The sequence below is a fragment of the Odontesthes bonariensis genome, chromosome 14 (genome assembly GCF_027942865.1).
Source record: "Odontesthes bonariensis isolate fOdoBon6 chromosome 14, fOdoBon6.hap1, whole genome shotgun sequence".
Classification (NCBI taxonomy): domain Eukaryota; kingdom Metazoa; phylum Chordata; class Actinopteri; order Atheriniformes; family Atherinopsidae; genus Odontesthes; species Odontesthes bonariensis.
This window is the reverse complement of record NC_134519.1, coordinates 24,196,314-24,217,403: the sequence shown is the minus strand read 5'-3', so window position 1 is coordinate 24,217,403 and position 21,090 is coordinate 24,196,314. Positions and strand designations below refer to the sequence as shown.

Here is a 21,090-nt window from a genome sequence, read left to right as displayed (position 1 = left end):
GATTGCGCTGTTTGCGCAGCCTGTCATGCTAGCCAAATACGTGGTGGCCAATGGGCAAATTCTAAACCTTCCACGTAAAACAACAACTTGCACACTGCAGAAACGTCACACCACTTTATAAACCATCCGACAATAAAGTCACAAGCCTTACCATCAAAACCATATGCATGGTTCTCACATTACTGGCATGGGGACGTTACAAAACAACTTTATAAACAGCATGTCACTTACCTGTTGTTTGTATGCGCCCTCATGTGAAAGCCCAAAAGAGTCAATGGACGATACTCCCATATACAAAGCAATTATCTTCTCTACAAAAACTGCGTTCAAGTATTTAGCAACAATACCATATACTGCTAGGTTAGCATTACTTCATGTTGTTTCATGCCCAGTAATATTGTTGTAATGTTTTAAATAGTTTATCATGGCTGTTCTAGAGAAGATAATTGCTTCGTATCGTCCATTGACTCTTTTGGGCTTTCACATGCGCGAGCATACCGACAACCGGTAAGTGACATGCTGTTTATAAAGTTGTTTTGAATTGCAGAATTAGAAAACGGGATTCTCTTGCCCGTTTGTCTTTATATTTTGCTATAAATGGACAGAGGTAAGGCTTTGAAAAAGCCTTTTTTTTTTTTTTTTCCCCTGTATTCGTTATTATTTGGAGATATTTTTTTTATCTATAGATTTTTATTTGCTGCATTAGTTGTTGGCAGTTCCAGTTGCCACCAAGTTGATTATTTATCTACACACTTGCATCATTTAGCGGATTTGTGGATACGTTTAAAGCTGGAGATGCCCTCAGAGCTGGCTAGAGGAAATTCCTCTAATTCCAGCAGTGTTTGTTTTCTCTCTGTTGGTACTCAGAAGGGGCTGAATGTTGGTATCCAGAAGGGGCTAGAAAGATATTGCTTCAGTTAAGTTTATGGGGCTAAAAATGTTAACTCCAAACTTTTCCCGAAGTGGCAAGAAAAGCCAGCACAGTCCAACTTGATGTCAAAGAGAGAGAAAATTGAAGTCTCAGATGTGCTCAGTCCTGCTGGTTTCAGCCGTTCAGGACAATATGTACATGAGTGGGTGTGAGCGATGCAGAGAGAATCAGGTGGTTTACTTGTCCAGTCAGCTCACTCCTCTCCTCTGACCTTGCCTCTTCTCTCTATCCTCCTCTTCCCTCTGTCTTCATCTCTGTGTCTACCTCTCTCAGAGGAAGTACATCTATAAATAACAGCGCTCTCAGCTGCCACACCCTTCTCTCTCTATTGGTGTGTGTGTGTGCGTGCAGAGGTAATTTGTTTGCAGCACACACAAAGAAATCAGACACGAATGCAGGCACCTTGCTTTGTGCATGTCTGCAGACGTTTGTGCAAATACAGCACTTTCTGAACACACAGATAAGTTTCTTTGTGAGTAGCCTCATGGCCCTCTATTTTTTTTTTTATTGAGAGGAAGGGTTATAGGGGTTCAGTGTTATGACTCATCACAGCAGCAGGTGTTCTTGACACCCCACCCCTTCGCTTTTGTCTTCATCTGGTCTCTGTCCCTGAAAGGATCATCTCAGCTTCCCTCCTTCATAAACATAGTGTCCCACAGCTGACGGGCATGTGTGAATGGTATGCTACACCCCTGTGACTTCACTGCAGAGCGAATGGCAGACATGTAGGAGGGTGAGGAAGGAGCCAATGTGTACACCTGGATAGGACCGGCCTCATATGAAGATGTTCAGTGAACATTGGCATGTTGACTCCTCACAGCTCGACAATGATTTTAGAACTGTCAATTTTTTTGTAGTAAAATGATTATATTGGGAGTCACCTCACTCCTTTTCATGCCAACATGACAGTAGCCTAATTTCTGTGCAGTTTTTTTACTTTTTATATGGCAAAGTTCACCCTTGATTACATCCCTCATTCTTTGACATTGTAACCTGTTACTTTGAAGTTTCCTACCACAAATATATATATATATTTATATATATATTTTTTTTTAATTATTAATTTTTTTTATTTTTTATAGGTATGAATTGCATATAAACTCTAGACACGAAGATAAAATCGTGTACAAATGAATCTTAGGTCACATTTACATGGATGAGTACACCGATGATGAATGGGTCGAGCTTTTTCATATGCTTTGGTATTTTTCCTATTAATCCACAATTATTTTACAATTTAAGGTGTGTCTGAGAGTTCTGGAATCGCAGTTAGTTTATCAGACTTTATTGACCTTGCTTACAGAGTAGGGAAAGGCAGTGTTATGAAACTAATCATAAAAAGCCACCATGGCTTGTAGACCATACAAATGAAGACAAAAATGGTGCGTATTTTTACAGCTGAGATGTAGTGCTGAGTCTTTGTCGAGGACAAGACTTCTGTCTAGCATTGGTCAAGATTTAGGGCTCAAAGACATAACAGTCGGCTCATAAAGCTCAGTAACAGCAATGTTTTTGTTCAAATATGAAACTTGTCAAAACCAAAAGGATGGTGTAATCAGGTGGATTATTATTGTTTTTTGTTTTTTAATCAAAAGCAAGAAAGTTGATGTAACACCATTCTTTATTCTTGTGCAAGTTAACTTATTTGTTGGATAAGAGACATTTATAGTTGAAAGTAGAATGAACGGATGCAGGAAGAGCTGGAGAGAGGTGATGGTGTAGTTGAGAAGTGAGGCCATGAAGACGCTGGGAGGAAGAGAAGGGAGAAGGCAGCCAAGTGGAGAAGAGTGTGTGTATGTGTGTGTACGTTTGTGTGGCCAGATGGCTCCAGCGTGTGGCGACCAGCCAGAGGAACAGGTGCAGGTCACATGACCAGCCGTTACCACGGAGATGGTGATTGCTCTTGGCGTGAGGATGAAAGGAGAAGGGCCCCAGGGACAGAGAGGGGGTGAGAGATGGAGAGAGGGGAGTGAGCAGGAGGGAGGGAGGGAGGCACGGTGCAGGAGAGAGATCCAGGCACACAGTTCTGCAGAGGGCAACACAAACACACACTTGGACCAGAATGGACGGCGCATGCACAGTTGTACAGTCTATTTTATACCAACTTATTAGTACAATTAATTGTTTCCTAGTGTCCTGGAAGTAGATACAATGTTGGTATTGCAAAGTAAGTTTGCATAATTTGAACCAAACTGTACAGCTGGATTTTGGAAAGCTGCTTCATTTGTGGATCCAGTTCCATGTTTGCAAATTAGCCAGCTTTGCTAATCCCCAATGTTAGGGAATCTCTTATGAAACCCTGTCCCTACCCAATGAGTCGCCGCCTGTTGTGAGATATGCATGTGCAAGTGCTGTGGCGCCGCTTAAATCTTTAAGACCCAAATACTCTGTACATATTCTTATAGTCTTCCCCTATGCCAAAACTTAACCTTTTTTGACTGCAGCAGCTATGATAAAAAAATAATCTATTTGAGATGAATGATATTTGTATAAGTTGGTGGCATCTGCAGATTTTTTTTAATTTATTTTTTTACACGAAATGTGACTGTCCTCCTATTTACCTATTTAAAACAATGTAATTTTTAGCTTCCAATGACCCCTGATTTTGTATTTCAAAGTGACAAACACCAGAGGTGGAAGACTATAGCTGTAGTTAAAGAGAGAAGTCAACCCGGCGCTCAGGTGTATCACAAAAAGTCCAAAGTGGTGCTCTTGGGGTAGGGAAATCCACGATCAGAAAATAAATAAGTCCCAGGCACTCAAAAGTAGAACAGGAAGAAGGTATTAAATAAAAAGCCTTTAATGACTTTGGCTAATCATAATAAAATGCCAACATGTTTCAACCACCACCGTGGTCTTCATCAGGGCAAAGCACCACGGTGGTGGTTGAAACATGTTGGCATTTTATTATGATTAGCCAAAGTCATTAAAAGCTTTTTATTTAATACCTTCTTCCTGTTCTACTTTTGAGTGCCTGGGACTTATAGCTGTATTTAATTGAAGTTTTTTTTAAATATTTTTATTAGATTTTAGTTAATCAAAGTTTATTTCACAAGTAACTTTTACAGGTAACAAAAAGCTTTTTCTGTTGTTGGGTCAAAGTATTTTCAGGTGTTTATAAAACACTTTCACGACTGTAGAATAACAGTTAATCTGGTTCTTCCACTCTCTGAAATAGAAACTGTTTATATGGAGGCACATGTAAGGCAGGACTGACTGACTGATTATGTGGCTTCTGAAAAGAAAGTGAGATGTTTTGTTACACCAATAAACAGACTATCCTTACTTCACTGTGACCAGAAGATAAAAGAATTAAATGCCACAATATGTCGAAATCTCAAATGGTTTTGACCATTGATTTTACTTTTCCTTCATATGAAAATGAGAGAACATTTATCATGTGTTGAACTGCATTGGGTCACAAAATTGAAGAAATTGGTGAGTTAATCAGATTTTGCTTGGTCTCATTTGTAAAGTCTATTGATATGAATTAAACAAAAAAAAACATACACCGATCATAACACCAGCTGATTATAGAGTATTTTCTGCTCATGCCCTGCAGCGCTTTGACCAATTAGGGTGTGGATAAAGGACCTCTGAGGGTGTCCTGGAGTGTCTGGTATTGGGATGTTAACTGTAGATCCTTTGGGCCGTGTGTGTTGGGGCTGGGGTGACTCAATCAGATCCAAACAGATTGGTGTTTTTTGTCGGTACTACTTCACCTGAGGTACAAGCAAGCTGAGCAGATACTGATTGGTGACGTGAAAACCCTACAGTGCTGATATTGGTCAGCTTGAATGACCTGTGGGCCTAAACAAGAAGGCAGTCTGTGTTATATGAAGTTGTTTGAAAGTCCTGCACACAATATATAACATATACTGTGGATATAATTTGTGCAAACAGATTTTATGTGGATGACGAATGAATAAATATTAATTTTTTATTTAACATGTGTATAAATATTTGAAACCAGGTTTAATCCAGTTTGCATACATGAAATTCGGACAGTGTCCTCAAAAGTAGGTCTGGATATTGTACGCATTGGTGTTCACACGTGCTGAAGAAATGCTTGAAAACACTCTGAAGTGGTTTCTGGGTAAAATGGAAATTGTGATTTTTGTGTCTTTGTGCAAAAACTGACCTGCTTTGCAGACCCACATGTGACCCACATGTCAGCTGTCTGGATGCTTGCTTCCTATGCCGAGCTTGTCCTATGCAAAGTCTCTCCTCAGAACAGGCATTCTTGGGGTTCTCCTGCTTGCCATTTTCTCTGTCTGCTATGTTGCTTTTCTGAATGGTTGTAGATCCATTCACATGCATTCACGTGGTTACAATTATTCGGGCTGCAAGTGGTGAAGAAACTGGTTAACCATTAGACTGGGGAGGATGACCATATCAATGTCTTACTAGCCCAAAATTGAGCAGATGCACAAACATGAATAACCCCCTAAAAGCATGCAGGGTCTAAAAACGTGGGTGTGGAAAATGTAGTGATTTGTTTAGAGCAAGTCAAGGATATGGCACAAGGCTACCAAATGTAAATAAACATGTGGCCTGGATGATTTGTTAATGTCTTTGAGTTGTGTTGGTTAAATGTTTTCAGTCTGTTTTTATAATTCACACTCCACAACTGTATAATTGTTGCCACTAGAGTTTTTTTCTGAAGTACCCTGTCAAATGAAAGATGATGGTCCTCTGTCTTCATAATCAGTCCACATGCTTTGTCGTTAGTTATTTTGCTGATATTTGTCACACAATGAAGATAACTCCCTGCTCTGTCCTCAGCTGAGTGCATACACACACATATTCATATCGAGCATGGAGGTACACGATTGGGTTTAAGCTTGTTTTTGCTGTGCTAATGTTATTTTGTAAACCAGTTAGACTTAACTGGATGTGCAGATGTTTGACTAGCAGCTGGCAAATATGAAAAGTTATCCGGATATGTGATGGCAGAACCCGACTGTCCCCTCATCTTATCTATAAATTAATTTGTGATGGGGTTCAGCAGTCCACTATGAATTGTTCCAAAGAGGGGTTGAACACTTGCTGTTAGGCCAACATACACATGCCTGGTGTCTACAAGTAGCATATAAAGGGCAAATTAGACTTCTGCAACTGCGCACATCAATTGTCGCTTGGGTCTGGTCACGAACCAGTTTTGCTGTTATGCATCTGCGCCCTCGGTCTGGAATTTCTAGGGACGCACAGCAGTATCCCCCCAAAAGTATTCGAGAACTCGCGAGAAAAATGGCGCGCCCCAGCACTGAACGAGAAGAACAACCACACAGACAACCGGAAAGGCATACCAAGGACCAATCACAGCTGCTTTTTGTCTGCGCACTTCCGCTTCAGCTCTGCGTGGGTTTGCGTCCATCCGACGTGTAGTCCGGATTTTTTTTGAGGTGCACGACGACGGGTGCAGACCCTCTGCGCTGGGGGCGTGGTCGCGCACAGAGACAGATTTGACGGTTGCAGAGGCTATGCGTCGAAAGCATAAACTCAGCTTAAGAGTACTGAGAAACTCTGTGAGGCAGAGGAGGGATGCTGAGTGTCCTCTCACCTTTGTGGTGTCAATGTACACACACTTGCAGATGGAGCCAGCTCCTCTTTCTTTCCATGCCAGAGATTAGAGGAAGCCTGGGGGCCTCTCAGCTCCTCCCCCAACTCTCTCTGGGGCCTCTCTCTGTCTGCCTGTCTCACTCTCTCTGGACACCACCCCTCACCCCCCTCCTCCTCTCTGTGCCTGTATCTCTCAATCTCACTCCCTGTGCCTCCATGTCGTCTTTCATCATATTAACCCCATGTGTGCCAGAGCCTCAGGCACACTAATGATTTCTAAATGGGTAAATCAAACATGGCGATTGCCCTGGGACAGGCAGGCACACACGCACACACATATTGTAGTCTGTTCCAGAGGTAATACTGTGAGGAATGTGTTTGTGATATGTTTTGTCTTTTTTTTTTTTGTTTGTTTCTTCTGTTGGTGGATTTTACTTTTTATTTTTTTGTCTCACTTTTTTTTCCGCCTCCCTCCACAGCAGTAAAAAGGTGGAGTCAGAGGGTGGGGCTAGCGCTGCTAAGAAGGATTCCAAGAGGAAGAGAGAGTCGTCGGTGGGCGACGATGTGGAGGTGAAGTCTCCACTTCCTTCTCCTCCTGAAGAAGAGGATGATGATGGTGTACAGGTATGAGATCCAGTATGGATCCAACATTCCCCCAGAATATCTAAAAACTCATCGCAACCAGACAGACATAAAACCTTTGCAGATTTCAGGTTTTTTTTTAATAACATTTATCATCTTTTTTGTCATATCCTTAGCCCGTGACATTTTATTTTCAGCAAACTCGTGAAATATGTGAACTTTATATGCGCTGGTTTGGCGGAACAAGCGGGGAGCTGTTGTTTCCCTCTTCAGATTGATATTTATGAGCACATCTTGAATTGTTGGCCATGAACAGCATCTTGCCTGTCATGAGTCTTAAAATAATACAGAATGCACTTTAGCATCCGTTTGTCCCTTAGACATGTGACATTACGGCCTGCTATATTAATGTTTCCATTCTGCGCCCAACATGGCAATATTTTGAGCTCATCAGTTTGGTTGGCTGTGATAAGGGCAACATGCTCGACCACGTAGAACAGAATATCATATGATAGTCTGTTTGTTGGACAAAGCATACACAGACAGCCCTACGTCTTCTTCATTTCTGATTTAGACTTACCCACCCCCTATATGAGGAGATGTATAGCAATTTGCTTTGAATATTGTGAGCGGTTTGAATGCAGTGATAACAGTAAGGGAATGTATTCTCACATTGGGGTTTCTGAAACGGCTACCAATTAATAAACCAAACATGGATACCTTTGTCTCCTTTTTAGAAGCGTCGTTCAAGTCGTCAGGTGAAAAGAAAGAGGTACACAGAAGACCTGGAGTTTAAGATCTCTGATGACAGTGGTGATGACTCTGCAACACCAAAATCTCCATCACAACAACAGGTAAAGTTTGGGGTTCTGTTCATCTTGGAGAAGAGAGAAGATGTTATTCATGGTCGGGTTTATTGTACATGCTGAATGAGGCCATATATTTGCCTTTTTATTTGTTTTCTCGCATCACTGAGATTGAAGAGTCATTTTAAAGAATAGATTTTGCTATTGCAATTTTTTTACAGCTGCTTTTGTCCAGATAGATGGATTTTTCAAATGTGAGAATTTTGTGCTCTTTTATTTAAAGATATCCCTGATCATATTCTTCAGTGTTGTCCACTGGCCTAAGCTTTTTTAGGCTGAGGTGTAGTTATAAAGTATAAAACAGAACTGTATTTGTTACAGAAAACAAGTATGTTAAAAATGAATATTATTCTAGTACTCTACTCCTAAATCCTATTGAAGCTGTCACTTCTACCAGAATGAATAGTAAAAGTAAATTGATGTCATGCTGTGGAAACTAAGTCATGATGCAGTCTGGATCAGGCTCAGTACTTGTGCTTTATTTCCAGGATGTGGCTGAGGTAGAAGGGCCTGTTGTGGAGAAGATCATGGGCCTGCGAACGTCCAAAAAAACGGTGAGATACACACTCGTATACACAGAGATGAACAGACCGGCCCAAGTCATGATTTACGTCATCTGATTAGCCGCACCACAGCTCGCTTAAACAGATTAAACACATGCGCACACAGACACACACAGCTAAGGTGGCTTGTATTAACTCGGTAAGCAGATACAGGAGTTCTTGTATTTCGTTGTTTGTGTTCTTGGGGGTCTGTGCTTCAGGTTTACTTTGTGTTGGCCAGGCTTTGTTTTTTCCGCCTTCGCTAAAAACTTCCTTGTGCCAACACATACATGCACAGAGTCGGCAGCCAATTTTCCTTTGCTAGCCAGCTGCCAATGGGTTTACCCCCCACCTACATGCAGCCACGTGCACACGCACACACGCACACCCTTTCTCACAGCTCCATTCAGAGTTGACCCCAGGCTTGGCACTCAGCCAAAACCACAAAGCTAGCTGCACCAGACGCCAAGCTAGTGTTTCCTCAGGCAGTGCGTGTGTGCGTAAGTGCGTGTGTGATTGATGATTCATGGCAATACAGTAGTAGTGGTAGTAGAATGATGCTTGGTGTGTGTGTGTGTGTGTGTGTGTGTGTGTGTGTGTGTGTGTGCACACGTGCTACAGCCACATTAGTAATGATGGATGTAAGTGAACGACTTTGCTTTAAGGAGCTACTGTTTTGGTGTTATTTCTCTTTTCACACATGTATGAAAAATCACTGTGCAAGCTCACTACCCATACACAGATTTGCGGTTGAATATGTTAATATTTTTCCCACTGAAACCTGTTAAACATTCTTACTATTTTATCTCTGACCTCTTATTTTGTATCCAAACTTGTAAATCCAGTATCTGGAAAATGGGTATGACATGAATGTGACGGTAGCTTCGTCAGAGTTTGACGGCGTGCTGACTGACTGGCTAACAGTTAGCTTCTCTGTTTGCCACTTCACCAGCTCAACCACATGTTATATAACGATTACAAACCACTTCTGCTTTTTCTAGCTGCTATATTTGCTTTGATTATTAACCTTTTTTTTTATCTCCTTTTTAGCTGGAGTCGGCGGAGGAAGTGGAGGTTGAGGAGTTCTACGTCAAGTTCAAGGGCTTGTGAGTAGTGGCTTGGTTTTTTTGTTTTTTTTTCTTCTTCTTGCTCTTTACCTCTTTTGTCTTTCACAGCAGGGCTTCTCCTTTTTTAGACCCATTTTCAACACGCACACACCAGGGTGTCCTTTGGTTTTTAAGTGTGAAAAGCTGAGTATATTCGGCTTGAAAGCCTTATTCAACTTTTGAAGAAAATTGTGCTTCAGATCCATTCTCAAATCAATAACTCCAGCTGCAGTAGAACAGCTGTGTCCTGTTATGTCTATATCTGCATGATTTATTATTTTTTTTTTTTAAAGAAATTTTTAATATTCTGACGATTCAATTTCTATAAGACTCTTTTCTGGTCAACATGAAAGCTTGATATCAAAAAATATATTTGACCTCACATTTATGGAAAAACCCTTTTCACTTTAAGTCTGAGTGAAGTCAACAGACACTTTTTCAGATTGCAGCGTCCACCTTTCATTCCACAGTCCTCACAAGCCATTGTCCACCACCAGTACAGCCTGAATCCCGACAAAGTCATGCGTTGAACTTGCTTGAAACACCGAATGATTGAAACGAGGGGTGCTTGTGCTTCTCTTGTCTTAGTTCATACCTCCACTGTCGCTGGGCAGAGCTGGAGGAACTAGAGAAGGACAAGAGAATACATCAGAAGATAAAGAGGTTCAAGGCCAAGCAACAACTCAACAGCTTTATAACTGAGGTAAGACCTGAGCAAGGCACTGCAATCTACCCATTATCTGCTCTTGACCTTAAGCAACTTCTTTCACAAGGCAAAACTATCAGCTGACAGGTGTAGTTTGGAATTGAAAACAATATAATCAGATATGTTTTATAATAGATATTTCTTATCAGTGTCATTCATCTTTTTGGTTATTCAATTCTTCTATCCTTTATACAGCAAGCGAGTGACACTTTATATTATGTTTGCACTATGCAAGATAAATGCTCTTGGCCTCAGTTGGCCAAGAGCATTTATCTTTCACTGTATATTGTGTACAGTGAAACCCTGTTTCTAAATGGAGACTGCTTGTTTTCCCTCCAGATGGATGATGAGCCTTTTAACCCAGACTATGTGGAGGTGGACCGTGTCCTGGACGTTTCAGAGAGCCCAGATGAAAACGGAGAGGTGCTTTGATCTCTTTGAGGGGTTTAAGCCTCTTCCGTCTCTTCTCTCCCTCTCCCCACGCACAAACTTACCAAATGTGTGTTATTTTGTGATTACCGGCAGACGGTGACCTTATATTTGGTGAAATGGTGCAGTTTACCTTACGAAGACTCCACCTGGGAACTGAAGGCTGACATCGACCAATCTAAGATTGACGAATATGAACGCATCACAGCACGAACACCCAACACTAAGAGAGTGGTGAGTAGCCATGCGCATGTGTGTCTCTCTCTGTAAAAGCTCTTTGGGGGCTGTCTGTCTACCATCCTCCTCCCAGTAGGTGTGTGCATTTGCTTTTGTGTGCGTTGGCCTGCTGCCTGCTCCTTCCTCCTCCAGATTTACAGCTCCTTTAACTGCTCTCTACAGGGCCACCTTCTTGTGGTCTTATACACTCACTCACACACACACACACAGTCACACACACGCCCTGCTCTTGTGGCCAGGCCAAACCACTAACAGTATGTTTAATGCGGAACAGAAGCAGCCGATTGGCTGTGGTCTTTTTCTTCCATCACTCCCTTCCTCTCTGTGTCCATCTATTTAACGACTGCCTACTGTTTCTCCTTAAGGCCGATGTTAGAAATGCTCAATCATACAGTGGCAGCACTTGGAAGCAGATTTATTTTAAGCTCTGCTTAGTGTGCAGCTCAGTGAGTGTTAGTTTGGACTGTTACAACTTTTGAAGCAGATATTTATTTACCATCGGTATTAACCATAACATTTTTAATCATTTTCTTTTTTTTCGAAAGAAATTGCTCAAACTTGGCCACGTACCCATGTTTGAAATAGTAAGATGAGAGATGAAAGTTGAGTTTATGCTCATCGTCATTGATGAGTAAAACTGTTAAAACACGGTTATGATGCTGAACATTGTCCTGTTTATGAAACATTTTGATGCAAATAAAGGCAGCACAACGACACACTGGAGATGGGGCTGGAATTTTAGGATGTAATTTCTGCTGCCTGAAAGTAAAGTATATGCAAGTTAAGGATTAGTAGCTGATTGAGTCAAGGTCAACATTATAGCCCTGATGTTTCAGTTAGGTGTAATGAACCTCTCTGGTTTAATAACCCCAAATCATTTCTCCTTGTGTCAAGGATCGTCCTCTTGCAGCTGACTGGAAAAAGCTGGAGGGCTCCCGGGAATACGGGAATGGCAATGCACTCAGGGAATACCAGCTGGAAGGCCTCAACTGGCTAACTTTCAACTGGTACAACTCGTAAGTCACCATTAATTGTATTGTTTAAGAAATTATCCCTAACTGCTACTCTCAGCTTGTACATATAATAGCACCTCATTTTATAGTCTTAAGTGAACTCTAAAGTTATTATTAAATCGTCCTGTGGCATACCACTGTTTAAATTTCCCCACTGGTGCCATCCGTGTGTAAAATAATTGCTTTGACACGGTACCTTAGGAGTCTTTTGACAAACTCACATAATAGAATTGGACTTAAGACTATATTAAATATGTTTATTGTGCTTTCATTTTGTCTATTTGAAGGGAAGTACAAGTGCAGTTTTTTTTAATCTAATTATTTTAAGGAATTTGGTCAAATGAAGAAAGCAATATATTACCAAGTATTTTCCAACTTGTCTCCCACGTTTTTGTGCAATATATCACTGGAGTGGAAACGGACTACCTCACCCCTTTGGAAAATCTGTATTAGTAAGCCAGGAGGGAAAATCTCTTAGTTCATGGAAGGTGGTTGACTTCAGCTGTGTAAAAGTAATGGAATTTAAAATCAGGGCCACAATGCTCACAGAGTACATGACATGAAAGCAAAAGGGACTTTAACAATTTGTTGATGCTACGTAAAATCCATCTGTTTCAGCCTCTCAATGGTGTCCACATTGTTTTCTTCTTAGACGCAACTGTATCCTGGCAGATGAGATGGGGCTTGGGAAGACCATCCAGTCCATTACATTCCTCTATGAGATGTACCTGAAAGAAATTGAGGGGCCGTTCCTGGTCATCGCCCCTCTCTCTACAATCCCCAACTGGGAGAGAGAGTTTAGGACCTGGACTCAGCTCAACGTGGTGGTCTACCATGGCAGCCAGGCCAGCCGAAAAACCATTCAGGCTTATGAGATGTACTACAGAGATGCCCAGGTAAAATGGGATGGCACTGGGCTGTTCAACTGTCCGCAACATTAATCATTCCCTTTTAAGGAGCCGTATTCTGTTTATGATGTGAATAAATAGGGAACATTGTCAACTATCTGCACCGATATGCTCCACTTAGAATTAACTACAGTCGGTTAATTCAAAAGGCATCTTTGAAACAACCATTGCAAGTGCAGTATAAGATGTAGCTTATATGTTGAGCTGACATCTAAACAAACTTCCCCAACTATGTTAGCTTATCAAGGATGATTTTATGAGGGGCATGATGAGTTGATATAACTTAAAGTTGAGTCATTAGAAAAATGTCTGTTTATGGCAATAGAAAGAAAAATCGCTAATGAAGACTAGATGCTTTCAAGACGAGAACTTTTTCAGTTTTCATTTCACCGCTTCTCACTTCACAAATACTTCTTGTAAGAAACAACATGTTGTGTAAGACACTTGGCCGATCTGAACACCACCTCAGTTAGGGGAAATCTTCAGCCAGCCAGGTATGGACAGTGCTCCTTTGCCTCATAAGCTCTTTACAGGCCTCTAGATGTAAGCTGTTGTACTGTAAGCTCTAATTGTACAATGATGCAAGCTGGACTTTGTGTGACCACGCCACAGTGAGCCCATAACGAAAATAAGCTGTAGTAGCAGTGTACTTGCTAACTGCTTGTCCCTAATCTAGGCTGAGGTAATCCTTGAGGTTATGAAGGAGGGACATTGGGTTATTTTCTCCCGACTGCTTCTGTTGTAAGGTGCCTCATTGCAGATTTTTGTGATCACAGTTAAAGCTACCTTCTTCCTAATTCACTGTGGCCTTACTGCTCTGTCCACTGCAGCTCAGACCTGCTACTCAAGACTGATGTGCATCAGCGAGCATGAATCCAGCTCCTTGCTGTACTTCAGACCACATTGATACAGGAAACTCCAGTCTAAATAAATCCATCAGCGCCTTAACCCCAGTGGTTAAAAGAATTGATACTTTTGGTCGAGAATGAGGCTCACAGTGAGCACACACCAGGCAGCTAAAGAACTAAGTCCGACTTGATTCAATGTTCAGTTTGTCATTATTTGGCAAAAACAGAGATGCTTCTTGTTGCACTTATAGATCAACACAGCAAGATAATAAATAAGATGACGATTACTTTTATTGCCCTTCATGCTTGTCCTCTCTCTCTCTCTTTTTTTTTTTTTTTTTTTTTTTTTATTATACACCGCTCCAGGGTAAAATAATAAAGGGAGTGTATCGGTTCCATGCGGTTATAACAACATTTGAGATGATTTTGACCGACTGTCCAGAGCTTCGCAGCATCCCATGGCGATGTGTTGTAATTGACGAGGCCCATCGCCTCAAAAACCGAAACTGCAAACTACTGGAGGGACTCAAAATGATGGATATGGTGAGTGAGTCTCTGTTTGTGACATAGCAGTGGGATGGGGAGAAGCGGAGTTAGCAAGTGGGATGTGTTTACAAGCTTATGACACACACCAGGACGGGTTAAAATAAATTGAAGTTGTTTTGATGTGTAGAGATTTTATTTATTTTTTTTAATTTAGAAATTTGAGAGTACTTGCTGCCAATTAAATATAGACAATGTATCTCAGTGTGTGTGCTTTGTTACTATTTTTCCTCTGTATGCCATGAGGATACATCCTGTTTTCTCAATTTTAGAAACTATTTATGCATTTCCTGTCTCCAATTTTTCCTCCAGGAGCACAAAGTTCTGTTGACGGGAACTCCTCTTCAAAACACAGTGGAAGAGCTTTTCAGCTTACTCAATTTCCTGGAGCCAGAGAGATTCCCATCTGAACAGACATTCATGACTGAATTTGGAGACCTGAAGACCGAAGAGCAGGTAACAGCGACCAGCCATTACTGCGGAAATGGGGCAGGGGAGTGTGACTTCTTTTAACTTCCCACACTTCCTAATTTCCCATTTCAGTAACATTGCTTCTGTGTGTACCAGGTTCAGAAACTGCAAGGCATCCTGAAACCTATGATGCTAAGACGACTGAAGGAGGATGTGGAAAAGAATCTGGCGCCCAAGGAAGAGACCATCATAGAGGTACGTTCGTTGGCATTTTGACACCCCTGGTGATGTGCTCCATTTTAATGCTGGCCACATTGTGGAGTGTTTTTCAAATCGTATCAACTAATTTTACTGCTTTCAGGTGGAGTTGACCAACATTCAGAAGAAATACTATCGGGCTATTTTGGAAAAGAATTTCACCTTCCTGTCCAAAGGAGGTGTAGGAGGAGGTGGTGGAGGTGGTGGTGGTGGTGGTGGAGGAGGAGCCAGTGTCCCCAACCTCCTAAACACCATGATGGAGTTGAGGAAATGCTGCAACCACCCCTACCTCATTAATGGTGCATACTCACTCCTTAAATATGATGTAGCATTACATTAAATCTGTGTAGAATGTCATTTTTATTCTTTTTTTTTTTTTTTTACTGTTTGTTATTCAGGAGCTGAGGAGAAGATCATTGAGGAGTTTAGGGACTCCCACATTGGCAGGACGGACGTGCCAGAAATGGCACTCCAAGCTATGATCCAGGCAGCTGGCAAACTGGTGCTCATTGACAAGCTGCTGCCCAAACTGAAAGCTGGTGGACACAGAGTACTGGTGTTCAGTCAGATGGTCCGCTGTTTGGACATCCTGGAGGACTACCTCATCCAAAAACGGTGAGAATGGGCAAATCTTACTTTTACGTTATGGCTACACAATGGCTAACAAATTGGAGCCTCTTCATCTTTAGCTGAATACAAAAATGGGTATTATTTTTATTTTGACTTTGTCACCAATCTACTCTTAAGTCATTTAAATTACTTATATCTTTAAAACCTTCTCACTTAAATTGAATTGGTTCATAACTGGAGAGCAAGCAGCAACTCCAGCCTGGTAAAAGTGAGAGGCTGCTAGCTTAATGTTTGTCCACTAAGCTTATCAGATAAGGAAGAAAAACTGAAGATAACGGCATCCAATAAGACCTTTTTTCCAATTTAGTCACTTTTACTGAGGATTTTCTTGCTTGACCCAAGAAACTAAGAAGTTAAGAACTTTTTTTAGAAGCAAGTTGAGGTGGATAAAACTGTAAAGGGTTGATCAGAATTCCTCCATGGTCACCAATCCAGTCATGTTTGCTGAGATTCACTCATAACAGATTATTACAGTCAGTTTGACACCTCTCCACCATAGGACTGAAGTTTTTATGTACAGAAACACACACTTGTTTATAATAATTAACATGTCCTCACTCCGCAGATACCCATATGAACGTATTGACGGCAGAGTTCGTGGTAACCTGCGACAGGCTGCCATCGACAGGTTCTCAAGACCGGACTCGGACCGATTTGTATTCCTGTTGTGTACAAGAGCTGGGGGACTGGGCATCAACCTGACTGCAGCAGATACCTGCATCATCTTTGACTCGGATTGGAACCCCCAGAACGACCTTCAGGTATACACTCCACGATACAGGTGGTTTTGTCGGTCAGGAAACTGGTAGATTTTGTATCTTTTTGAAACAGCTGTCAGGGATACCGAAAAGTCCTTCCAGAGTGGCCAGCTTGGAGTTCAGTCTGTTTGGATGTTGACCGGCCAGGCACATTAGGCTCTGGTTCATTAATCCTCAGCTTAAGATTTACATGCCCCACTGAATAAACTCTGTAGAGTGAGAAGCAAACAAAGTAAAAGTCACTGTAAACTGAAAAAAAGAAAGTGTTTCTGAATCTCTGGATGTGTGCTCCATCAGGCCCAGGCGAGGTGCCATCGTATCGGCCAGTCCAAGTCGGTCAAGATCTACCGTCTGATCACCAGGAACAGCTACGAGAGGGAGATGTTTGACAAGGCTAGTCTGAAGCTGGGGCTCGACAAGGCTGTTCTTCAGAGCATGAGCGGCCGAGAGAACGCCAATAGTGGGGTTAGTCGCATCGCAATCTCTGAAAACTACAGATTGTTTCAAATTTCAGATGAATTTCCTTAATTTACAAAAAGATGTTGGACTCTGTCTTAAACCGTGTGTTCAGACCCCTATTTTGGTGCCTCCCTGACTGATCCCTTTTTAATTAGATGAAAACCTCTTATTTCTTGTCCAGGTCCAGCAGTTGTCCAAGAAGGAAATTGAGGACCTACTGAGAAAAGGTGCCTATGGCGCTCTAATGGATGAGGAAGATGAAGGCTCAAAATTCTGCGAGGAAGACATCGACCAGATCCTCCAGAGACGAACCCACACCATCACCATTGAGTCAGAGGGCAAAGGCTCTACTTTTGCTAAAGTAAAAAACTTAACTGGGCTAAATCTGCTCCTTTCCCCACACAGTCTGTTCACATTGTACGTACAAACTGAGGCGTGGTGGTTCTCACAAACATTTTTTTAATCTCTCTCCAGGCCAGTTTCGTTGCAACAGGAAACCGAACTGACATTTCTTTGGAGGACCCAGACTTCTGGCAGAAATGGGCCAAGAAGGCTGAGTTAGACATGGACGCCATCAACGGCCGGGTACTACACGCACACAGTTGCATACAGGACACATAAATGCCTGCAACCTCTTAGAACATGTGATGAAAGCAGAAAGCCAAAGAGAGTGACCCAACCTCCTCTGTATTTAGATAGTTTACTGCATACAGTTTAAATGCTTAAACACACACATGGACCTAATGTCTCCCTTATGGAAAAGGGGGGCTTGCAGTGGCAATTAATGAGTGCTATAATCACAAGCTAGGAGGAAGAATGCGAGACAGGCTGAGAGAGAAAGACAGACAGGACAGGAGGGAGGCACAGAGAGAGGAAGAGGGAGATTAATATTGACAGTTGGGAATCTCCTCTCTTCCTTAATTACCCATGTTTCCCTGCTCTTGTGTGTGTGTGTGTGTGTGTGTTTGAGCGAGAGAGTAAGCTGCTTAGCTCCTCTTAACAGAGCACAGATGCCTGGAGGGTACAGAGATATCACTTAGGCGAGTGCTCACACATACATACACAAAGAAAGCCGACCTCCATCTCATTCTTACACACATGTTGAGTGTTTTGCTCTCTGGCAACTTAAAATCCTGCTTTCCTTCCCTCTTTCCCTTTTTTTTTTTTTTTTTTTCTTTGTGCATTTCTTCCTCCCGACAACAGCTTCTCTCTGCATCCTCATTTCTTCTCTTGTGGAGGACCCTCCACTGGAACACTTAATCCAGCTCTACAAGCATGAATATGGACTGCTCCCCTGAGATTTATTATTGTGTGATGTTAAAATGGAAATGACTGCAGCCCTGTGATAATTGTGGAACTAACTACTGCCCTGTTTGTGCATATTAATGGGATTCCAAGGGAGTGAAGAAATCAAATTAATTGAGCAAAAATGTAATTCATTAGACAACATGATTAATTCCAGTTTATGTTTGAGCTTGACAGCATTTTTCTCAATATCAGAAATGAAGTGTAGGGCCAAATATCCAATTAATCAGATCTGGTCCAGAAGATGCCATACATTCTCAGTTTCCACACGAGTCATAGGAGTCAGAATGTACAACAAATTTACAAATAGGCCACATCAGGAGAATGCAACAGAAGGTACTTTGCATATTGTTACTGGTGTATTTCAAGCCATCTGTATTTGAAACTTGGCTCTAAGTAAAACGAGGGGAAAAGAAGAAAAGTACATCTCTGCTATAAAAGTACAAAAAGTAACATCTTTTGAATTAATTTTTGTCCAGAACACCCTGGTCATTGACACACCAAGAGTAAGGAAGCAGACACGGCACTACAGCAGCGTCAAAGAGGATGAAATGCTTGAATTCTCCGAGCTGGAGAGTGACGAGGATGAACCCAGTAAACCATCATCCAAGCAACGACGGCCCCAAGACAAAACTCAAGGCTACCCCCGATCTGAGTGCTTCAGAGTGGAGAAGAACCTGCTAGTTTATGGGTTTGTCACATTTCTTTGCTTAATGCTCACAAATCTGTTGTGAAGGTAGACTGTTTATTTATATAGAAATAGTGAAAGATTGAACACACGATATTTCAAACATGATACAGAAACAACTGGTTGATTTGCAAAGATATTGCAAGGTAAGATTTTCCCGACTAGTGGGAGTAGCCATTGTCACTTAGTGTGTGTTGTTAGCCATGTTTCTTCAAACTGTGGCAGTTCAGCTGGCCACTTGTGCATGTCAGTGCTTAAGAGTCCGCCCTGTAAAGTCTGGAGATTTTCCCCCACAGATCCAACCATGTTAATCCTTCTCAAAGACTGAGATAACACCAGTAAACAGCTTCCCAGATGACGAGCTTCACAAGCAGCAGAAGTTAGCTTTCAGTTTGCTTTGGTCTGAGATGCATTGCAACACCCAAAGGTTTCCTAAAGTTTTATTTTGTGCCTTTTGAATATGAAGCTGCACCCAGGAGACCTTAGCTTTTCTTAGAGCCAACAAAAAAAAGGTTAAACATCTAGCCTAATCATATCCAAATGTAACAAAATCTACATAACAATATTTCCAAACACCCATCAGTTTTTGGTTTTTGTACATATTAAAAAAAAAAAAGAAGCGTAAAATTAGTAAGCATTAGTCTGAAAGGTGTGAAGATATTACTTTGTGATCAGTCTCTCTCGGTCCACTGGCTTTACAGCAGCTTTACAGTGATGACGAGTTACAACGATAAATAACATGTTAATTAGTGAACTTTGAGGTGCTGCCAGGTTCATTTTTCACCTTTTTATCAGTCTTGCTAGCTGCTTGCCTCTCGTCTTTTCACACACTCACACATTGTAGCGTTTCTCTTAAAAAGATCATGAATGGATGCATACGTACACCTGAAGTGATTTAGTTAACAGAAATCTCTGCCATCAGCAGCATCAACAGAGAAAGGCACTTGTTGGCGCTACCCCTAAACACGCTCAGGAACACGTATACATGGACACAAATACGCTTGAATTAGTCCACGCAAAGCAGCCTTGGAGAATATTGGGTCTTTAGCTCATATATACATAATCAACTGTTAATCCTGTTTTGCACACACACCTTTTAAAAGAAAATCCCATGACATTAAAGGGATAGTTCGCCTCTTTTGACATGAAGCTGTATGACATCCCATATTAGCAATATCATTTATGAACATTGACTTACCCCCTGCTGCGTCCTGTGAGCCGAATTCCAGCTGAGTTTTGGGGTCCACGAAGCTAGTCCGGCTAGTTGGCTGGGGGCACAAAAATAAAGTGTTTTGCTTCTCAAAAAAATATCCGTTCAAAAGAGTAATACATTTGCATCACAAAATCGTTGTCCAGGAAAAAGTCAAACCTCACTTCGCTTGGCGCTATTTTTGCCTCCCTTGATATCAATGCGTCCAATGTAAAACTGTGCAGACCGAAGAACAGACCGAGCACTCCCTAGCCACCTAGCGATAGCTGCACCTGTTGCGGTGTTTGCTGCTCGGAAGCAGAGGACTGCTAGGTCTGTTCTTCGGTCTGCACAGTTTTACATTGGACGCATTGATATCAAGGGAGGCAAAAATAGCGCCAAGCGAAGTGAGGTCTGACTTTTTCCTGGACAACGATTTTGTGATGCAAATGTATTACTCTTTTGAACGGATATTTTTTTGAGAAGCAAAACGCTTTATTTTTGTGCCCCCAGCCAACTAGCCGGACTAGCTTCGTGGACCCCAAAACTCAGCTGGAATTCGGCTCACAGGACGCAGCAGGGGGTAAGTCAATGTTCATAAATGATATTGCTAATATGGGATGTCATACAGCTTCATGTCAAAAGAGGCGAACTATCCCTTTAACTGCGTCTGTGTATTTTCTCCCTACGTTTCTTTCAAAATTCAACTGTAATTTCTCTTCAGGAGTGTACATCGTACATTTAGATCCCTGTTTATCTAAGTATTATTGGAATTTTCAAATGCACAGAAGAATATTAAATATTTATTAATCTGTATAGTAACAGAAGAGCACTCGGACTTTTAACAGTCTGTTATGTTACATACATGAGCGCAGTATACCATACAAAGTCAAACTGACACGCTTGACACACATGGATGATCAGGCGAGTTCCTCCGTTTTCATGACTGACTTGCGTGACGTGTGTGTAAGAAAGAACAGTGGTGCTAGTGAGATGTCAGCGTTGTTATTGTTACAGTCTAGTCTCGTGGCCTGAGGCTGTAGGACACAAAAACACACTGTCTGACTGGGCCTGTCATCTCTGCTTAGCCCTGTGTTGTTTTTTCACATTGTCCATCTC

At 41.7% G+C, this 21,090-nt stretch overlaps 1 protein-coding gene across 3 annotated transcripts in view; it reads left to right on the top strand.

Annotated features, from left to right (window-relative positions):
- chd7 (chromodomain helicase DNA binding protein 7) overlaps positions 1 to 21,090 on the top strand; it is a 70,197-nt gene that overhangs the window by 30,506 nt on the left and 18,601 nt on the right. For all 3 annotated transcript variants that reach the window (XM_075483710.1, XM_075483711.1, XM_075483712.1), the window contains exons 5-23: positions 6,973 to 7,117; positions 7,813 to 7,929; positions 8,430 to 8,495; positions 9,534 to 9,589; positions 10,178 to 10,292; positions 10,635 to 10,718; positions 10,821 to 10,958; positions 11,856 to 11,977; positions 12,627 to 12,870; positions 14,097 to 14,273; positions 14,586 to 14,729; positions 14,841 to 14,939; positions 15,046 to 15,241; positions 15,341 to 15,557; positions 16,138 to 16,333; positions 16,628 to 16,795; positions 16,971 to 17,150; positions 17,264 to 17,374; positions 18,574 to 18,785. In XM_075483710.1, coding sequence (XP_075339825.1) covers positions 6,973 to 7,117; positions 7,813 to 7,929; positions 8,430 to 8,495; positions 9,534 to 9,589; positions 10,178 to 10,292; positions 10,635 to 10,718; positions 10,821 to 10,958; positions 11,856 to 11,977; positions 12,627 to 12,870; positions 14,097 to 14,273; positions 14,586 to 14,729; positions 14,841 to 14,939; positions 15,046 to 15,241; positions 15,341 to 15,557; positions 16,138 to 16,333; positions 16,628 to 16,795; positions 16,971 to 17,150; positions 17,264 to 17,374; positions 18,574 to 18,785 — 2,787 coding nt within the window. The remainder of the gene's footprint in view (positions 1 to 6,972; positions 7,118 to 7,812; positions 7,930 to 8,429; positions 8,496 to 9,533; positions 9,590 to 10,177; positions 10,293 to 10,634; positions 10,719 to 10,820; positions 10,959 to 11,855; positions 11,978 to 12,626; positions 12,871 to 14,096; positions 14,274 to 14,585; positions 14,730 to 14,840; positions 14,940 to 15,045; positions 15,242 to 15,340; positions 15,558 to 16,137; positions 16,334 to 16,627; positions 16,796 to 16,970; positions 17,151 to 17,263; positions 17,375 to 18,573; positions 18,786 to 21,090) is intronic.